At 35.0% G+C, this 18,385-nt stretch overlaps 2 protein-coding genes and 1 pseudogene across 2 annotated transcripts; 2 read left to right on the top strand and 1 right to left on the bottom strand.

Moving 5' to 3' along the window:
* Nucleotides 1-3,791: 3,791 nt before the first annotated feature.
* Nucleotides 3,792-4,828, bottom strand: LOC114481204 (hemoglobin subunit beta-1-like). Its single transcript, XM_028475774.1, has 3 exons — nt 4,717-4,828; nt 4,418-4,640; nt 3,792-4,006 (listed from the first exon to the last, which is right to left on the bottom strand). Exons 1-3 carry the CDS (start codon nt 4,806-4,808, stop codon nt 3,878-3,880), a joined length of 444 nt encoding a protein of 147 aa, XP_028331575.1. The 5' UTR covers nt 4,809-4,828; the 3' UTR covers nt 3,792-3,877.
* A 2,453-nt stretch (nt 4,829-7,281) lies between these two features.
* hbbe2 (hemoglobin beta embryonic-2) lies at nt 7,282-7,947 on the top strand. The gene is made up of 3 exons (XM_028475782.1): nt 7,282-7,402; nt 7,467-7,689; nt 7,819-7,947. Exons 1-3 carry the CDS (start codon nt 7,311-7,313, stop codon nt 7,945-7,947), a joined length of 444 nt encoding a protein of 147 aa, XP_028331583.1. The 5' UTR covers nt 7,282-7,310.
* A 5,085-nt stretch (nt 7,948-13,032) lies between these two features.
* On the top strand, nt 13,033-15,820 carry LOC114481785 (protein FAM92A pseudogene; annotated as a pseudogene).
* Nucleotides 15,821-18,385: the final 2,565 nt, after the last annotated feature.

Below are 18,385 nucleotides of genomic sequence, written 5' to 3'. Positions count from 1 at the left end.
CAGATGTGTCTGAATTCCTACCTAAATTTATTTGAATCCAACATGCCACGCCCATAATACCGGGCCAATCATCTTCACTGATGCAGGTTATCATCAATATCATCGATTACGACAGAGAAAAAGTCTTATCAGCTGAACAAAATGTGTGTGTGACGTGTGTGTGTGAGGTGGTGGTGGTGGTGTCCTCAGGAGAACATCAGGTCATGTAGGGTCATCACTGATGAAGCTCTAAGGTGACGTGAGTCAAAGGAGTGGATACTATAGAATATGGTTATAAGCTTCTTTTTACACAAGCACGTGTTTGCTCACAACACTAAACATAAGAATCCTAAATCCTTAATCTAAATAATGTGCTCGTCATTAAATATGTAAAATGTAATGAAATGTAATTAAAACACTGTAAAGAATAAAAATATACAAACCTGTTGCATTAAAAAAAAACACAATATATGTTTAAATCAATTAGATTTGGATTCACTTATAAGTTATATTTATTTATATTAATTAGATTTTAATAACTTTTAAGTTATATTTACTTATATCAATTAGATTTTAATAACTTATAAGTTATATTTACTTATATCAATTAGATTTTAATAACTTATAAGTTATATTTACTTATATCAATTAGATTTTAATAACTTATAAGTTATATTTACTTATATCAATTAGATTTTAATAACTTATAAGTTATATTTACTTATATCAATTAAACTTTAATAACTTATAAGTTATATTTACTTATATCAATTAGATTTTAATAACTTTTGAGTTATATTTACTTATATCAATTAAACTTTAATAACTTATAAGTTATATTTACTTATATCAATTAGATTTTAATAACTTATAAGTTATATTTACTTATATCAATTAAACTTTAATAAACTTATAAGTTATATTTACTTATATCAATTAAACTTTAATAACTTATAAGTTATATTTACTTATATCAATTAATTTACTTATATCAATTAGATTTTAATAACTTATAAGTTACATTTACTTTTATCAATTAATTTACTTATATCAATTAGATTTTAATAACTTATAAGTTATATTTACTTATATCAATTAATTTATTTATATCAATTAGATTTTAATAACTTATAAGTTACATTTACTTTTATCAATTAATTTACTTATATCAATTAGATTTTAATAACTTATAAGTTATATTTACTTATATCAATTAATTTATTTATATCAATTAGATTTTAATAACTTATAAGTTATGTTTACTTATATCAATTAGATTTTAATAACTTATAAGTTATATTTACTTATATCAATTAGATTTTAATAACTTTTAAGTTATATTTACTTATATCAATTAGATTTTAATAACTTAAAAGTTATTGAAGTTTAATTGATATAAGTAAATATAACTTATTAGTTATATTTACGTATATCAATTAGATTTGATCAATTTGTAAGTTATGTTTACTGAAACTAAATACATTTCATTAATATACAAGTTATATTTACTTATATCAATTAGAACTTAATAACTTACAAGTTATATTTACTTAAATCAATTAGATTTTATTAACTTATAAGTTATATTTACGTATATCAATTCGATTTTAATAACTTAGAAATTATGTTTACTTATATCAATTAGTTTAGATGAACTTCTAAGTTATATTTACTTAGATTAATTTGGTTAACTTTAGTTTATCAAATCTAATTGATCTAAGTAAACATAAATTATGTTTTTTAAGGCAACAAATTTCTTTAAAAAAAAAAAAAAAGTAATGTTAATGTGTTACAGTGAAGATAAGTAAGCAAACTAGAGAAAACAAATGTTCTCTGCGTTATTGAATTTATAAATTAATAAAATACGTTTGTCCACTCTAAAAACCCAATAAAATAAAATGCTGTAAATACAGTTTTGAGCTGCCAGTCAGATTTATCTTTGATTTACAATTTAAAATGATTTTTTTTTTTTTTTTCTGGACCCGCCCAATATATATATATATTTTTATCTAAAAAACTTAAAGCTGGCGAGTCAAATCGTCCAAAAACAAATCCTAATCAAACCATGATGGTTTGGAAGTTGGTCCGGGTGGCGTTTCAGATAACACGCAGCGCTGTAGATATCAAAGCACAGGCTGTGGGACAAACCATATCAGCCCAAATTAAAACACATTCAGATTCAACAGCACATACATGCATATCTGAACACACCATTTTCAAATGATTTATCAATCACACTAAATATAAAAATAATAATGATCAGAAATATGTAATAATATAGATTAAAATGGAATTTTATAGTTTGTGATAAAATTATCAGTAATACATATTATCACATAACACACGCCCTGCACTAAATAACATTAGAAATAACAATTTCTTTTAAAATAGGACTAGAAATTATATATTTTTAAAAACCCAACAATAAACAAACAAACCTTATTTAATAACTTATTTGATATTCAAGTAATAAAATCTTCAACATGAATTATTATGTCTTTAAACCTCTGAAATATTCTAATGTAATTAAATGATACACATTTTGTCTAAAATGTGTCACAAAATGTATAACTGTACATGTAACTGACCACTTTTAAATTGGAATGGTTTCATTTTCATGACCAAAGTAGATAATAATTATTCTAATAATCATAATCATGTGGCATTTCAATCTCCTCAATAAATAAATAAATAAATGAATAAATAAATGAATAAATAAATGAATAAATAAATGAATAAATAAATGAATAAATAAATAAATTCAAATTTGTTTTATGTACAAAAGCACACACACTTTTTAATGTTTTTTGGGCCGGTATTAAAAAATGTTTATGCTTTTATTGTTTTAAATATGATATTTTGAACTAACCAGCAGAAAAATTAAAGTAAAGTAAAATTTGTGTTGGCTTTAAAAACACAAAAATTATTAATTGATGTAAATATAAATAAACAAAAAATTGGGGGGGGGGTTGTGTTTTTTGTTAACAAATAATTGTTTTTCATGGTTTTTTTTATTTATTTATTTGTAATTTATTTATTGTTTATAGCAAAAACATACATACCTGGCAAAGCATGAAGTTATTACTATGGCATTGAAGTAGTACATTATTTCAGAGTTACAGTTAACTAAATAGACTAGACATTCACACAGAGTGACAGAGTTGCTATGCAAGGCAGCGGACACTAAAACATGAACATGTACAGCCTTAGAATTGAACCTTCAACCTCTTGAACAGGAGATCATGACTCCTCGACCATTGATGTTCACTGATGGATTCACTACATGTTGCTAATATATAATGATATTTTGTTTGATTGCATGCATTCATTTCAGCTTCAGCTTTGTTTATTGTTGTATATCATTAGAAATCAGAATATTCTGTATCCATATAGTTTCAATGGTTAGACCAGCACTGTGTGTTTTGTTATCACTCTGTCACATACAGGTTTGGGAGGAGGCGTCATTTGTTTTTTCAGCTGCACACATAGATAGTGTATGTCTGAGGGTTCCATCTTTAGGACACGCTTCGTCATATGACGCCATTGCCTCGCGTGATAAGAAATGTTAGCTGCGCTTCAAATGTTTAAAATGGATTGTCTCTGTAATGGAAATGTGATGTTTTTCACTGTATTTTTTATTGTATATTTCTTCTTTTTGAGTGACAATTGAACATTCTGTTTAAAGACTAGACGGAAAATAGCCCTGTACACTGTCCCTGTTAAATAAACCAATAAATGAATAATAAAAATCAATAATTTCTACCACTATTGTGCTGTCCGTCCAGTGAAATAAAAAGGCCCAGACAGAAAACTAAGTGCTTCCATAGACTTTTATTTGTTTAATAGACAATGAAAGTCAGCGGAGGATGGTTCCCCAGCTTGTTCTCAGTTCTTTGGTTTATTGGTACTGCTTTCCCAGAGCAGACACCACCACGGCCAGGAACTTCTGGAAGGTAGCCTGGACCTCTGGGGTGAAGTCGGTGCCCAACTTTGCAGCGATGACGATGGTCAGGACGTCAGAGAGAAGCTGTAGGAATCAGAAGATGTTTGATCATTGTGTGTTGGGGGGGAAAGGGTAAAAAAAATAAAGTGTGTATTTGTACGGTTGCCGTACGGACAATCCCCGGTGCTATTGTTATGGGTACCGACGTTCAAGTACGTTGTTTCTTAGGGTTAGGGCTAAAATTAGGGTTAGGGCTAGGGCTAGGGTTAGGGCTAAGGTTGGGGTTCGGGCTAGGGCTAGGGCTAAAGGGCTAGGGTTAGGATTAGGGTTAGGGTCAGTCTTAGTCTTAGTCAGCAACCTAAACTGGCCAATGACTGACCGATCACGTGACCTAAACTGGCCAAATAGGGGCACTGCGTACAGATAGAATGTCGGTATATTTATACGGCAACCGTATGGATAGCCACTGCCATAAAAAAAAGAGTGAAGCTTTACCTTGAAGTTGTCGGGATCCACGTGGAGCTTCTCGGAGTGCAGCACGCTCAGCTCAGCGTACGTCTCCTTGATGTTGTCCATGTTCTTCAGGGCGCGGTCCAGGCCGTGCAGGATCTTCACTCCGTGAGCCGCAATGTTTGGGTTCATCTTGATGGCCTCGGCATTGTAGAGGTTACCAAATCCACCAAAGTACCTTTGGGTCCAGGGATACACGATCAAGCACCTGTGAGGAGGGAGAGGCAGGTTAAAAAGACATCTACGGGCTGCATTAGAAAGAAATAGAAGTTCTCATGTTGTACCTGGTGAGAGCTTTGGCGCCGACGTCTTCATAGTCCAGATTGGAGAAGAGGTTGGCAATAATGCTGCGTTCCTGCTCGCTCCAGGCAACCATATTGACTCTGCTTTGTTTTAGGCTTGAGAGAAAAGTCTAAGACAACAGCTTGGACACTCGGCTTATATGAAGGCCTTTGAGACCCCCACCCAAAAGGGGTAGGTCACTGGCCAAAGATGAAGTGTTGGAGATAAACCACAAGAAGTTCTCGAAGATTCTGGAAAGTTCAGCCTTTTTTTTGCAACAATAAATCAAAAAAAAAAAAAAATCTCACTTATTATGAGAACGAAACTATAGAAGTTTACGAAAAATGCTAAAAAGTTGTTTGAAATGTTAAATGTCGTCTTTTTTTGGTTGTTTTGGCAAATGTCAAACACGAATGAGTGATTCAAACAGTGAATTATTCTCACTATATTCACATTCTTATAGGCTTAGTAAGGGACTCGGTCTAAAATGTCATTCTGTTTATGTAAAAGAACATGGATGAATTATTCAAACAGCAACACAAACTCCATTTTCTATGTTTTTATTTGTAAAAAGTAATTGTCTTCATCATTGTGTATTTCAAAGAAATAAAATAAGAATTTAATTCTTGTTTATCAAGTGTTTCATTCATCTCATATATCCTTTCTTATTGTTCTGGTGACATGTTTTATACATAATATTTTGCTGAAATAAAATGAAATTAATTCACAGATTTGATGGTAAAACACAATTACCAATCGTTCAAGCTGAACCCTAAAGTAGATTTAACATTTATTAAAACAGTTCCTAAATGCTAGCTAACATTTTTTTTCACATAATGAATGTATTGTAATAATAATAATGTGTACATTGATCAATAGGCTTTACAGTGCCAATACTACTGTGCTATCTACAAAACCACATTGTTGTTATCTAAAGTGGCAGCACATCAAGCATGTTTGTGTGCAACACTATCACTTGACTTTGAATAAAACACAAAGTTTAACTTGTAAACAGCCAGAAAGGGTGCACACAACAAAACATTTCTTAAAAAAAATAAAATTATTTCTTTATTATTATACATTATTTCCATTATTACAATTCATACATTAAATATGGTTATATTTTGCTCATTTCATCATAATAATGTATCAATTTCTTCAAAATAAGACATTTAGATTGCATGTTTTTAACCATAGAACACTTTTTATTTTTATGAAGTTGTGTTTGTCAGAGTGTCGTGGGTTCCGGGGTAGATTCAGCATCTTCTTTGGTGTTTAGAAGGTGTGGATGTTGTCTTAGTCCAAAGCCCACTTTTATCCTACAAGCACATGTTTGGGTGTTTTTCACCCACTGATAGTGTTCATGACCTGTTATTACTACCCTTTATGTATTGACTGCATAAAGTAACTAAAATTGTCTCAAGTAAATATTACAAAATGATGATTTCCAAGGAAATTCATGTGGTGATTAACACGTTTTAGTCAGGTGATCAGTTTTATGCAATTTTTGTTCCCTGGGTGGACCAAAGACCAAGTTTTCAGTTTATTTTATTTTTTATTTATTTTATTTATTTTTTTACAGTTATTTGTTCTTACTTTCCTAATTTTGCAGTAATTTTGGTTAATATTTTTAGAGTCCACCAATTGTATTTTTTTTTATTTTGTTAGACATGGCATAGTTGAAAATAAAGCACAATTGTAATATGTCATATATTGTCATATTTTGATGATAACTACTTTTTATTGGGTATAATATATCAGGTAAAAATCATCCTGCGTTAGCAACGGTGTTACAAATTTCAGCGATATTGTTCGAGTATTAATAAAGAGTGCTTTCAGCAGATTAATGCACAATTGATAACAATATGTCAAATATGATTGCGTATATATTTCAGTCTATGAGCTTTTCCTCCGATAGCATCCTATTCATTAGAATACATGAACTCAAAATTAGAAACCCGTGCAGGGCGGCAGATAACGCCCTGGCGCTTTGTAGATAACAACACACACCAAAGAAACAAACAGGCTTTAAAAGACAAAGTAAAATTGGGTCACCATTGTCCAAAATAACACCTCAAATAGATTGTCTTAATTGTTAAAGCACTGATTTCACCTATTGTTGACTTTCAACACATGTATATTCTGTATAATTTGTATTCAATGACTTTATTAGTTTAATATGTCACATGATGTTCTTCGAGCTAGAAGAAAATATTTACACATTTAACATGGACTGCACATGAGTGAGAGATTCTAAAAAGAACTAAGTTGAAGAAATGAGCAACATATCTTCCTATATTTGTAAAAAAAAAAAAAAATTCCTCCTACAAAATAGTTAAAGTTACTTTATTTTATGATAAACATGCATGGTAACATTTGGAAGCATTTTTTGTTCATATTTGGAGGAAAATGAGCAGAGCCTTCCAGAAACTTCGAGATGTTCTTGCGCTTTATCTGCAACCCTTCATCTTCAGCCAATGACGAGACTCTTTCCTTTTGGGTGGGGGTCTCAGAGGCCCACATATAAACCAAGTGTTCGAGCTGGTGACTTATTCAGACTTTTTTTTAGGCTGAACAAATCTAAACCAGCGTCAACATGGTTAAGTGGAGCGACCAGGAGCGCAGCATTATTTCCAGCATCTTCTCCAATCTGGACTATGAAGACGTCGGCGCCAAATCTCTCACCAGGTACAACATGAGAACTTCCTCATATCTCTGTGTTGTGTGTTAACCTGCCTCTCCCTCCTCACAGGTGCTTGATCGTGTATCCCTGGACCCAAAGGTACTTTGGTGGATTTGGTAACCTCTACAATGCCGAGGCCATCAAGATGAATCCAAACATTGCGGCTCACGGAGTGAAGATCCTGCACGGCCTGGACCGCGCCATGAAGAACATGGACAACATCAAGGACACGTACGCTGAACTGAGCGTGCTGCACTCTGAGAAGCTGCACGTGGATCCCGACAACTTCAAGGTAAAGCTTCACTCTTTTTTTTTTACACCTTTCCCTTCACAGACTGCCCCCCCACTCCCCCCCCCCACCCGCCCCGAACACACAATGATCAAACATCATCCATAAACCATACTTTCTTGTTTCCCACAGCTTCTCTCCGACTGCCTGACCATCGTCATTGCTGCAAAGATGGGCGCCGACTTCACCGCAGAGGTCCAGGCTACGTTCCAGAAGTTCCTGGCCGTGGTGGTATCTGCTCTGGGAAAGCAGTACCAATAAACCAAAGAACTGAGAACAAGCTGGGGAACCATCTTCTGCTACGATCTGCTCTTTGGTTGAAAAATAAAGCTGCACTAAAACAAACCCACATAATTGTTTTTACTTTATTGCACTGGTTTCTTTTTAGTGTTTTTTTTTGTTCCTTTGAAAATTCCTTAGAATGATTTTTTTTTCCTTTGAAAATGCCTTTCAATTTTTTTTCCTTTGAAAATTCCTTAGAATGGTTTTTTTTCCTTTGAAAATGCCTTTGAATTTTTTTTCCTTTGAAATTTTCTTCCCTTTGAAAATTCCTTTAAAATGTTTTCCTTTAAAAATTCCTTTTAAATGTTTTTTTTTTTTGCCTTTGAAATTTCCTTTGATCTTTTTTTTCCTTTGAAAATTCCTTTGAATTTTTTTTTTTATCTTTGATGAAAGTAATGAATCCCCTCCAAGATTAATGTAAAAACGTCCACAAACAATGCAAAGTGTTCTACACAAAAAAAAATGATAAGCAGTGGTAATTTTGTGGACAAATACTTTTGGTCATAGCTATCATTTACTATCAGACTATGTGCATTCTTAAACTTAGATTTCAAATTCCTGTCACAATAGTAAAACCAAAAGTAATTTTGTAATTTGCTTTTTAAATGCCCTTTGGTTATTAAATTAGCAATATATATAAAAAAGAAAACCTAAATACATTAGCCCTCATTTATCAACCTTGTGTGAAAATCATAGGCAGAGTTTGAGATGCAAAAACGATTAGTAACATAACTGATAATATTGACACCGAATGTGTTCATCGATGCGTCATTTAATAATATCCACCATCCTCAATACATGTCACAATGCATGTTCTCACTCATTCACACACTTAAGGGATTAAATGCTTCTCAAATACAACAGCATATCACAAGTGTCATATATATTGTTTGAAAGCTTAGAATTTTTCATTTTTGAACCATGTAAACCATTCTAAGACACAACTATCAAAGCAAACACAGGGAATTATTCTGTCAAACTTGGAAAAAAAAAAAATGGCGACAAACAAGCCAGCACTGCTCACCTTTAAAGCAATGCCATGTCTTCCTGAATCCACATCAAAAGTGGTCTCAAAAGACATTCAAAAATCCAATGAATCGCAGCATTTAGTCCAAAACACAGTGAAACTGCTGTAAAATATAAACTGTAATATCCTATTTACAAGAAAAAAGCAGGTCTGATCCTGATATCTACCATATATGAACTGCTGGACACAGTGTCGCTTCACCATTTACATTGTGAAGAACATTTTTGCGCAACAGAGGAAGAACCAAGTCACATGACTCGAGCGCCAAAAAATTACTTTTTAAAAGAACAACAAATGAATTCATATATATTTTGTTCAGTCACTGTGTTTTATGGCACTGAAAATATTCATATATTATGTACATTATATTAAGTATTGTATTTTCAAATGAATTTAAGAAAACTGTAATAAAAACTTTTGGCGAGTGGCTGGGCAACAATTACAAAAACAGTGATGTGGAATGAAATGGAGTGGGTTTCAGGGACGATAGACTTAGTGGAGATGTATAATTGGACGTCGTTGGCATAGCAGAGAAAATAGAGACCATGACAACGAATTATTTGACCGAGGGGGAGGAGGTAGATGGTGAAGTGAAGAGGACCAAGCACAGAGCCCTGGGGGACTCCTTGGGACAGGCAGGCAGTGGAGGACGACTAGTTGTTAATAAAGATAAATTGCTTTCTGTCAGTGAGATAAGACTGTAACCAGGTGAGGTGAGGTGAGGAGGGATTGAATGCAGGAAAATAGGATGGAATGGTGGATGATGTCAAAAGCAGCAGTGAGATTGAGAAGAGGAGCAGGTTGTTGGTGACTTTGAGGAGGGCTGTTTCAGTGATCCAGATAAAAATTGTTCCAATAGGTGATTACTGTTCAGATAGGATGTGATTTGTGAGGCGACGACACGTTCTAGAACTTTTTACAGGAAGGGGAGTTTGGAAATGGTTTGGAAGTTGCTCATGATGTTGGGGTTGACACCAGGATTTTTGATGATTTTTGATTACCACAGCCAGTTTTAGTGATGAGGGGACAGAGGTAACTGGTTTTCATGGTGAGAGGAAGAAGAGAAACAACATACCACCAGAAGCAGACATGTGGGGAAAGTTCTTCAGCGCCCCACTCCATATTTTCCAAGTTTATTTTAGTTTGAACAGATTTCTGGTAGTCCTGTTTTTGTATTTCTATAGATTTAATGTTTTGTACTTTTTATAGTTTAGTGGGTGGACGCTGGGTGCGATGGCCCTGTGTAGGGTTGGCCCAGTGTCCTCTGTAGTTTCTCCAGTTCCTTTTGTCTCGTTCTGCTGCTACTTTTAATACGTTTTTGTTAATAAATACTTTGAAAACCTTGATTTCTTTTTTGCATCTTCAATGTTGCAGAATGAGAGAAGTGTGTGATATCCTCCTGTTACCAAATACAAAATAAAGATTTGACTACTTCATCATACAAACGGAGCAGCCATGGAATCATTAGCAGGTACTCAGCCATCATGTTACATTTAAAAACACCTCAAATAAAACACACTCCTACCTTTTCACACGCGCGGGCGAACACACACAGACACGAGCCCAGTGTGAGTGACCTGTCTGGAAGACGTACTTGGGAGGCGGAGCCGAAGTGGGAAAGGTTTTACCCTTTTGTCTGCAACATGTGCTTCCTTTTTCCCCTTCAACCTTAATATTGGTGGGTACATTTCAGCCATCGTTTGAGATTGGTATGGACACGTCCATACGCAATTCTACGCCTATGGACGTAGGACGCAACCGATCACGTCACAGCAGGGTCGGTGGTGCTAGCCTGCTGCTAGCGGAGGCTAACGACACAGCTTGTGCTAAGCTGTCCCAATTTAACAGAAAACACGCATCACTTTAGTGGTATCGAAAGAAATCGACCCTTTTCTCATAATAGGTGAATTATTAACTGTTTGTTTTGCACTACAATTCCCATGAGGCCACACTTTGTTTGTAAAGCGTGGGAAAGTTAGACTTTGGTCAATGACGGCTAGTCTCGTCCAATTCTCATGCGCGCTGGGTCACTATTTTGCCAAATATGGTAAACAATTCCACCACCGCCAATTGCAAAGCTCGGAGTTAAATTAGGGACGGCAACGTCCTGTCTGCTCACATAAAGTAGACTTTTACTGAACTACAGTCTCTCTCTGTCTAGTGTGTGTCCAATCACTTCTGCAGCACATTCTCACACCACAACAATAAACTGATACACATCTACAACCACATCCACGTCCTTTGTAATGACTGACTGAACATTTGTTTATACTGTATATAGGCCTGACGCCCAACAACATTATATATGAATAACCAATCGTCCAATAAAACTACAACAGGCAGCATGTTGTAGTAATTAAACAGTGTTTTGTTGTCATTAATGTATAAAAGCAATTAAGTTTGACTTTAATTTAGTTCTGTAATATTTACTGGATATTCATTAATGGTGTTAAAACGATATATATATATATATATACATATACGATATCAATCTCAATAATTTTCTAACCAGAAATACAATTCAGGGTTCAAATGGCTGACACAAAAATGCCACACAAGCACATTTATTAACAAACAGCATGTGTGAGTGAGTTCTTTAAGTATGGCTTATTTAGGGGAAGATGTGGGTTATATGACGCACTCAAAAATCCATCTAACTGTGCTTTTCATGATGTTCTGAGAAAAAATGAAGGCAGGGCCTCCTAAAATGAGTATTTTGATTCAAAATTAGCTATAGAAAAATATGTATTTATATTGGCTATATTGTAATTTTCTATACCATCAAAATAGAAGACTTCATATATCTTGAAACTCGATATATCGCCCAGCCCTTATATATCTATATATTGTGTGTATATGCAGGAGCATCAGATTGATTAACATTTATATTATAATTTATCAGGTATAGGTTCTCTTGCTACTGTAAGACTCTATATTTTCAGAGTTGTTACCAATAAAATGAAAATGCTAAAAGATCCTATTGGATTGTGTTATAATCAATTTAAATATTTTAATATACAACCAAGGGAACCAAAATATTACCTTTAATTCTGAGAGAATATCACCTTCTTCAATAACCAACTGGCAACAGTCTGGATGATAGATTTTACCACTGTTGGAAACACACTTATATGATCTTTTTTTAAAAAACATAAATATACATATTTTCCTGTGCACCATGCATTTCACAGCATGCCTGTCAAAGGAAAACTTTCTTTCAAAATAAAAGACATGTCTAACATTAAACATTAAATATGTATTTATTTTTGACCAGCTGTCCGCGACCCACTTTTGTATCCCGACCCACCAGTTGAGAATCAGTGCTCTAAAGCCTTAACATATGTAACAATTTGCGTGGCGAGGTAAAAAAGATGACTGGTGAATGTAAACACGATGATATTCCCATTTTGTTTAAATCAACAGAGATGAATATGAATAAATGTTAAATTCAGCATTGCTCTTATCTTTAATGACTGAAAGCAGTGTTTAGTTCAATTCAATTAAACTTTATCTATATAGCGCTAATTACAACAAAAGTCATCTCAAAGCACTATCAAAATATAAAATTCATAATAAAAAGGAAAAAAACCAACAAATCCACATGAACAAGCATAATCGTTTACTATAAAATATGTTTTTACATATTTTTGAATCCATTAGTATGTAATATAAATGTATTAAACACTACCCTACACCTTAAGAGGGATAATGTTGTCTTTATAATAATAAATATTTAGTTATTTTAAAAAAAGCACTGCTGTTTGGCTCAGTGTAAAACCCAAATTTCACAACTTTTTTTTAATTGCAAGTCTTGCCAGATACAAGAGGTTTTTTAAACCCAAAATAACTTTTTTTTTTTTTTAGCTAAAAACAAATATATTAGGTTATTAAGTAGTGCTACAGGAGCCCCACTCATAACAATGCGTTCTAAAAATTTCCCACTTGTGGCAGTTGTTGCTCAACGTTCTAAGGTAGCCATGGTAACGCAGAGTAAAAGATGAAAGATTAAAAGAATCTACCACAGTGTAAGTTCTGCAGCAGGATCTACAACAGTGACTGACTAAAGGTCTAATATCATTAAAACCAGTCTGTAAACATTGACCAGCAGAGGTCAGCAGTGACCAAGGTTTGTAGCCAAAGGTTTTTTTTTTTTTTTGTAATATTGTAAACTTTAATGATTAATTCAGTTATATTCCTGAATCAAGTTAAAAAAAAAAAAAAAAGAAGTTTGTTTTATAATATTGAAAATGTAGTTACATATTCAGTTATAATCTGGTGTGTTTGAGCTGATATTGTAAAGCAATTTGGAAGTACTTTGTCATTACAAATCCTACCTACTGTAAATCTAGTCCATTTTAACATTTACTGTTCAGTCAGAATTGTTTTATTTAATACATAATTCCAACAGTGTGGAAGCCTTTTTGTGAAACTTTTGCTCATTTAATAGATTGCAAATGAACGTTATTGACTCATGTTTAGCAAGACTCCTCATCAATTCAATAGCAATGTGAAAAAAGAAATGTATAAATAGTTACACATTTAAATTCCATGAAGGCAAAGCATGATGTGTAAATGATATCAATGTTTATTGATGTTCACAGTGTACTGTATATTCTGTTGACCTTTGTCAATGTCTTTAATTTACTTCCGTATTCAACGGCGTGATTCTCAACACTTTAGGTCCAAAGACGGGACAGTGTGAGTGAGTTTCTGACAGCTCTCGCTGCACTGTGCCCCATATGACGGTGCATAAAAGTGTTTTGGATTTTGACAGTAAAGTATGTGACGGCTCTTCTACGCCAGCAGCGCTGAATGTTTATGGCGCTGTTTTTTTGACTCAGAGCCAACTCAAGTCGTATCCGCAGGTCCATGTTTTCAGTTACCAACTCGTTGGCCGATACCCCAGTTGTCGGCGAAATACAATAATCGTGGTCAGTAGCCAACACCTCCATCTCTGATTCCGAAGAGTCCTCAGTTGGATCTGTTGCCACAGGGCTCTCCTGCCATGGCCTACGTTCCCACACACCGGGTCTTGGCTCAGGCAATGAGTAGTTGTTCCACTAAAATAGAACTGGCACAGCTCCCCTTTTAACAGCCTCTTCCCCCGTGGTGTAAGCACCATATCACTGGGTAAGAAATGCCCACTACATACTCTTGTGTCCCTACTTAGAGTGAAGTCATCTTTCCAGATTTTGGCTATCCATTGTTGACACGCTGCATTATCAGCAGGGAAGCAGTGGAAGCTAATACAGGAATTGTACCATGAAGAACAGGTGCATCGAGGTACACATCAGTGTAATAATGCTGAACCTCCAACCCATTGATAGGCCTATCTCCTCTTTTGGACACCAAACATACTAATTTATTTCATCGCTCGCTGGCTTTACTAACAACAACAACAATCCAGGTTTCTTGGCAGGACCTTGGAACCGGAAGTCCTCGCTTTTACACACTGACCGGACGTTATTGGATTATGCCCATAGCCAATTCAGTTTTTGATGTGTGTAATCTGTATACTTCCAGGACAAAGTGGTTCATATGTGACTAAAATCTCACTGATGTATTCTGGACCAAACCCATTCACAGATTTATACACCAGCAGCAGAACTTTAAAGTCTGTTCTGAGGCTGACTGGGAGCCAGTGTAAAGACTTTAAAACGATGTGGTGCCAAATGTAAAAACTCGGTCACTGCTTCATAGCTGACATATTTTGAACATTTACTCACTTTCCTCCCATTTAGCTCATTTGAGACACATTCATGTTAAACAGTATGTTCTATAGCACTGTTAAAAATGTGCAAACATGAAAAATAAATCTAAATGTAAATGTTAGTAAATGGTAACCGCCGGGGTCACCATGGATTTATCTTAACAGCAGCACTTTTGTCTCCTTTGTTTCTTGTTTAAGGATTAAGTGTTGAGTTCTTGGAGAGAAGATCAGACTGCAACAGGTGGACTGACAGCATCAGAGGTAGGAAAATACTCACATCAATCCCATGAATGATTAACCGTGATAATTAAGGTTTTTGGACATTTTCCATAGAGGAGCTGACGTGGCAGCTGGTGACATTATTGCATTCCAAAACACTTGGGATCATGGAATTCCAAAAAGCCCTCTTTTCATTTTGGGACAGCCAAACAAGAAAGATCGAGGAGATCATCACCAATGTGGAGAAACACTTTGGAAACATGTGCCAACGGTTTGCTGAGTATGTCTGTAGCACAGCCAAGCTACGAGACAAGGCCGACAATCTGGTTCGAGAGATTGGTCGGTACGCTGACACAGAGACGTCAAACCTTAAAAAGGGTATGAGGCAGTTTGCAGGCCACCTAGCCATGATTGAGGACTACCGCGAAGCTCGGGTGGAACGCCTCAAAGCTAAAGTTATCGGGCCTTTAAAAAGTTATGGATCTGTTGTGAAACATACAAGGAAGGATTTGAAGGCTATCCAGAGTGTCAGAAACCGAGAGGCCAAGCACATGACTCGGCTCGAGAAAACCATCCAGAAAAACCCTTTCGACTGGCAGATCATTTTTCAGGCTAAAAGTGAGCTCCAGAGAGCCACCATGGATGCCACACGCACCACTAAGCAGCTCGAGGAGACCATAGAGGATTTTGAGAAGCACAAGATTCAGGACCTCAAGAAAATCTTCTCTGAGTTTGTGGAAGTGGAGATGTCGTTCCACGCCAAGGCTTTGGAGAGCTACACTCTGGCCTTCCAAAGTATACAGAGTGTGGATGAGGAAAGGAACCTGGAGGTTATCAGGGACTCCCTTCATCCCCCCAACAACAACTAACACTTGTATTAACTGTTCGTTAGTACGTCAGGGAGTAAACAGCAACAAAGAACAAGCAGCTGCCAAACACTGAGAGAAGAGGAGGAAAAAGATGATCAAGAGGTGGAGAATGAATCCGAAGAAGTGGAAGATGACGAGGAGGAGGAGTGGAATGATGGACGTTCATCTTTTACCTGTTTGTGTGTCGTGGTGCACATTTGAGGATTAAAAAAAATCTGCCAAAACTCGTGCAGGTGATCTGAGCAGTATTTGTGTTGTTCTTTAATGTTCTGTCAGGGAATGTTTTATTTGCTATTGCTAAGCTTTATATTGCACCTTTTAGATATCTAAATCCTGGTCTATATACTTGTTCTTTCTGTAGTATGTTTTCGTCCATAATCAGCAGAGATGTGGAGCGTTATTACAGAAATAGTTTGGTGTGTGAATCAATCCAAGTGATAGTTATGTGATGAATGCAGTAAGAAGAGACTCATCCTTTCCACAAACATGCAACGATAATAAGAACAATGAAAGTCGGTTATATTTCGCAGCACATAAATGTGTGACAATTGTCAGAATCTCATGATGGTACCTCAGTATTTACCGTATACACATTACATAGGATTAAATAAGACATTACTCTTCATCAAACCTAACCTTGTGTGAGTTTGTCTTCTACTGAGCAATGCCTTCTTCTGGGTTTTAACTTCCATTCATCTTGCAAACGTTAGAGGTGTAGAGCATTTTCCAGCATAGGCAGATTACATGGATTTATTATCTGCTTTGTGTGTAAACCCTAATTGTGGGATTCATGGCCCCGATCCTTAATCTAATCCTCAATAAACCACATTTATAATTTTCTAAAAAATAAAGGCTATTCAGAAAGGGATTAAAAAAAAAAAGTTTGTATTTTTTCAATTAATATTTTGTTCAGTATTTTCATTCATGTTTTGATATTATTTTTGTGAACTTTGTTTATACATTTGTTTTCCTCATCTTTGCATCTTAAATGTTATTTCTTTAACGTGTGCTAGATAAATAAATGAAATAACCCACATGGACATTTCTTCCATAACCTGCTTTGCTCCCTGGGACTGTAAATTATTTTTTTTTTTTGCTCTTTCACTGAAAATCAAGGCAAGGCAAGGCAAGGCAAATTTATTTGTATAGCGCATTTCATACTCAAGGCAACTCAATGTGCTTTATATGATAAAACATTCAATTGTTTAAAATCAATAAGACCATTTAAAATCATCAGTAAAATCAATTAAAATCATCAGTAAAATCAATTAAAATCATCAATAAAATCAATTAAAATCATCAGTAAAATCATCATTACATCAACAACATGACAAAAAAATTCTCTCAATCATATGCAGTAGAGAAAAAAAGTGCCTTTAACTTTGATTTAAAAATGTTCACATTGGATGCTGACTTCAGCTCTGCTGGCAGTTTGTTCCACTTCTTTGCAGCATAACAACTAAAAGCAGCATCACCATGTTTACTGTGAGTTCTGGGCTCCACTATCTGACCTGTGTCCATAGATCTGAGAGACCTGCTGGGTTCATACCTGACTAACATGTCACTGATGTATTCTGGACCAAACCCATTCAATCAAGGATGATGACATCGAAAAAAAACACAGCTCGCCCCTAAAAATGAAGGACAGACTTCATTATCCCTGTGATTATTGTATTTCAAAGCTGATGTTTTCTGAAATGTGGGATTAAATAACACATTCCTACAGAATGGTAATAATCACTGAAAGGAAAACTTTACGTGTGAATATCATCATTTTGTGCGTTAAATTCAAACTGGATGATATGTGTTACACAAACAGACAACTCCATTAAAAATCTTGTCACTTGAACTTTTCCAGTAAACAGCCGTTGCCAGAAGCTAAGATATGTGTGGCTAACGGAAACCTACTACTCTCTTTTAGCTGTCAATATTTTATACAAATCATCCATTGCATGTCCTGTATCTAACCATTATGTATGATGCTGATGATAGAGACACACATATTTACAGTGAATGCTGCAGCCACCAAATACTTTCAATATTGCACTTTTCAGTTTGATTTTGAAAGATGTTTTGCTAACTATTTCTCCAAGAAGCCTTATCTCTTTAGGCCACCTTGTTTGGTGGCAGTTTCCCCGTGTTATGGTTGAATTTTCATTATTATTTATTTATTTTATTAAATATTTCTCAGCCGTTCGTTGATCGTTTCTTAAAATGTTTAATTTTATATCATCTTACAGGACTGAGGCTCTTTGCATCACCCCAGAATACATGAATTAAAGCGCCCGATTATTTTACTTCTTTTACTTTATCAGTCCATCAGATATAAATCTATATGTTCCCTATAGGATGTCATCGGAAAATGAAAGGATTGCATCGATGTCTAAATATTATCTCTCCTGTCAGCATCACATCAGATCCACGTGATGATCCTCCTTTTATTGGACAGGTTGTTTTCCGAGAGAACTAATTGGTCAGGAGGTGGGGCTTTAGTACTCGCTCAGATCCTAGCCAGAACATAGCCTGGTCCCGACCAGGTTAGCCGTTCAGCCTAAGTTACCATGGTGATTGAGCTCCGTAAGACGTTAGCCA

This window comes from Gouania willdenowi, chromosome 19 (assembly GCF_900634775.1).
Source record: "Gouania willdenowi chromosome 19, fGouWil2.1, whole genome shotgun sequence".
NCBI lineage: Eukaryota > Metazoa > Chordata > Actinopteri > Blenniiformes > Gobiesocidae > Gouania > Gouania willdenowi.
Note: the sequence above shows the minus strand (reverse complement) of the source record. Positions and strands in the feature narration are given on the sequence as shown.

Bases quoted from the DNA above. Each gene is read 5' to 3' on its own strand.
- LOC114481204 (XM_028475774.1), bottom strand. From the start codon at position 4,808: ATGGTTGCCTGGAGCGAGCAGGAACGCAGCATTATTGCCAACCTCTTC. The intron at 4,641-4,716 runs GTACAACATGAG...CCCTCCTCACAG, and splicing joins GGCGCCAAAGCTCTCACCAG to GTGCTTGATCGTGTATCCCT. The intron at 4,007-4,417 runs GTAAAGCTTCAC...TGATTCCTACAG, and splicing joins TGGATCCCGACAACTTCAAG to CTTCTCTCTGACGTCCTGAC.
- hbbe2 (XM_028475782.1), top strand. From the start codon at position 7,311: ATGGTTAAGTGGAGCGACCAGGAGCGCAGCATTATTTCCAGCATCTTC. The intron at 7,403-7,466 runs GTACAACATGAG...CCCTCCTCACAG, and splicing joins GGCGCCAAATCTCTCACCAG to GTGCTTGATCGTGTATCCCT. The intron at 7,690-7,818 runs GTAAAGCTTCAC...TGTTTCCCACAG, and splicing joins TGGATCCCGACAACTTCAAG to CTTCTCTCCGACTGCCTGAC.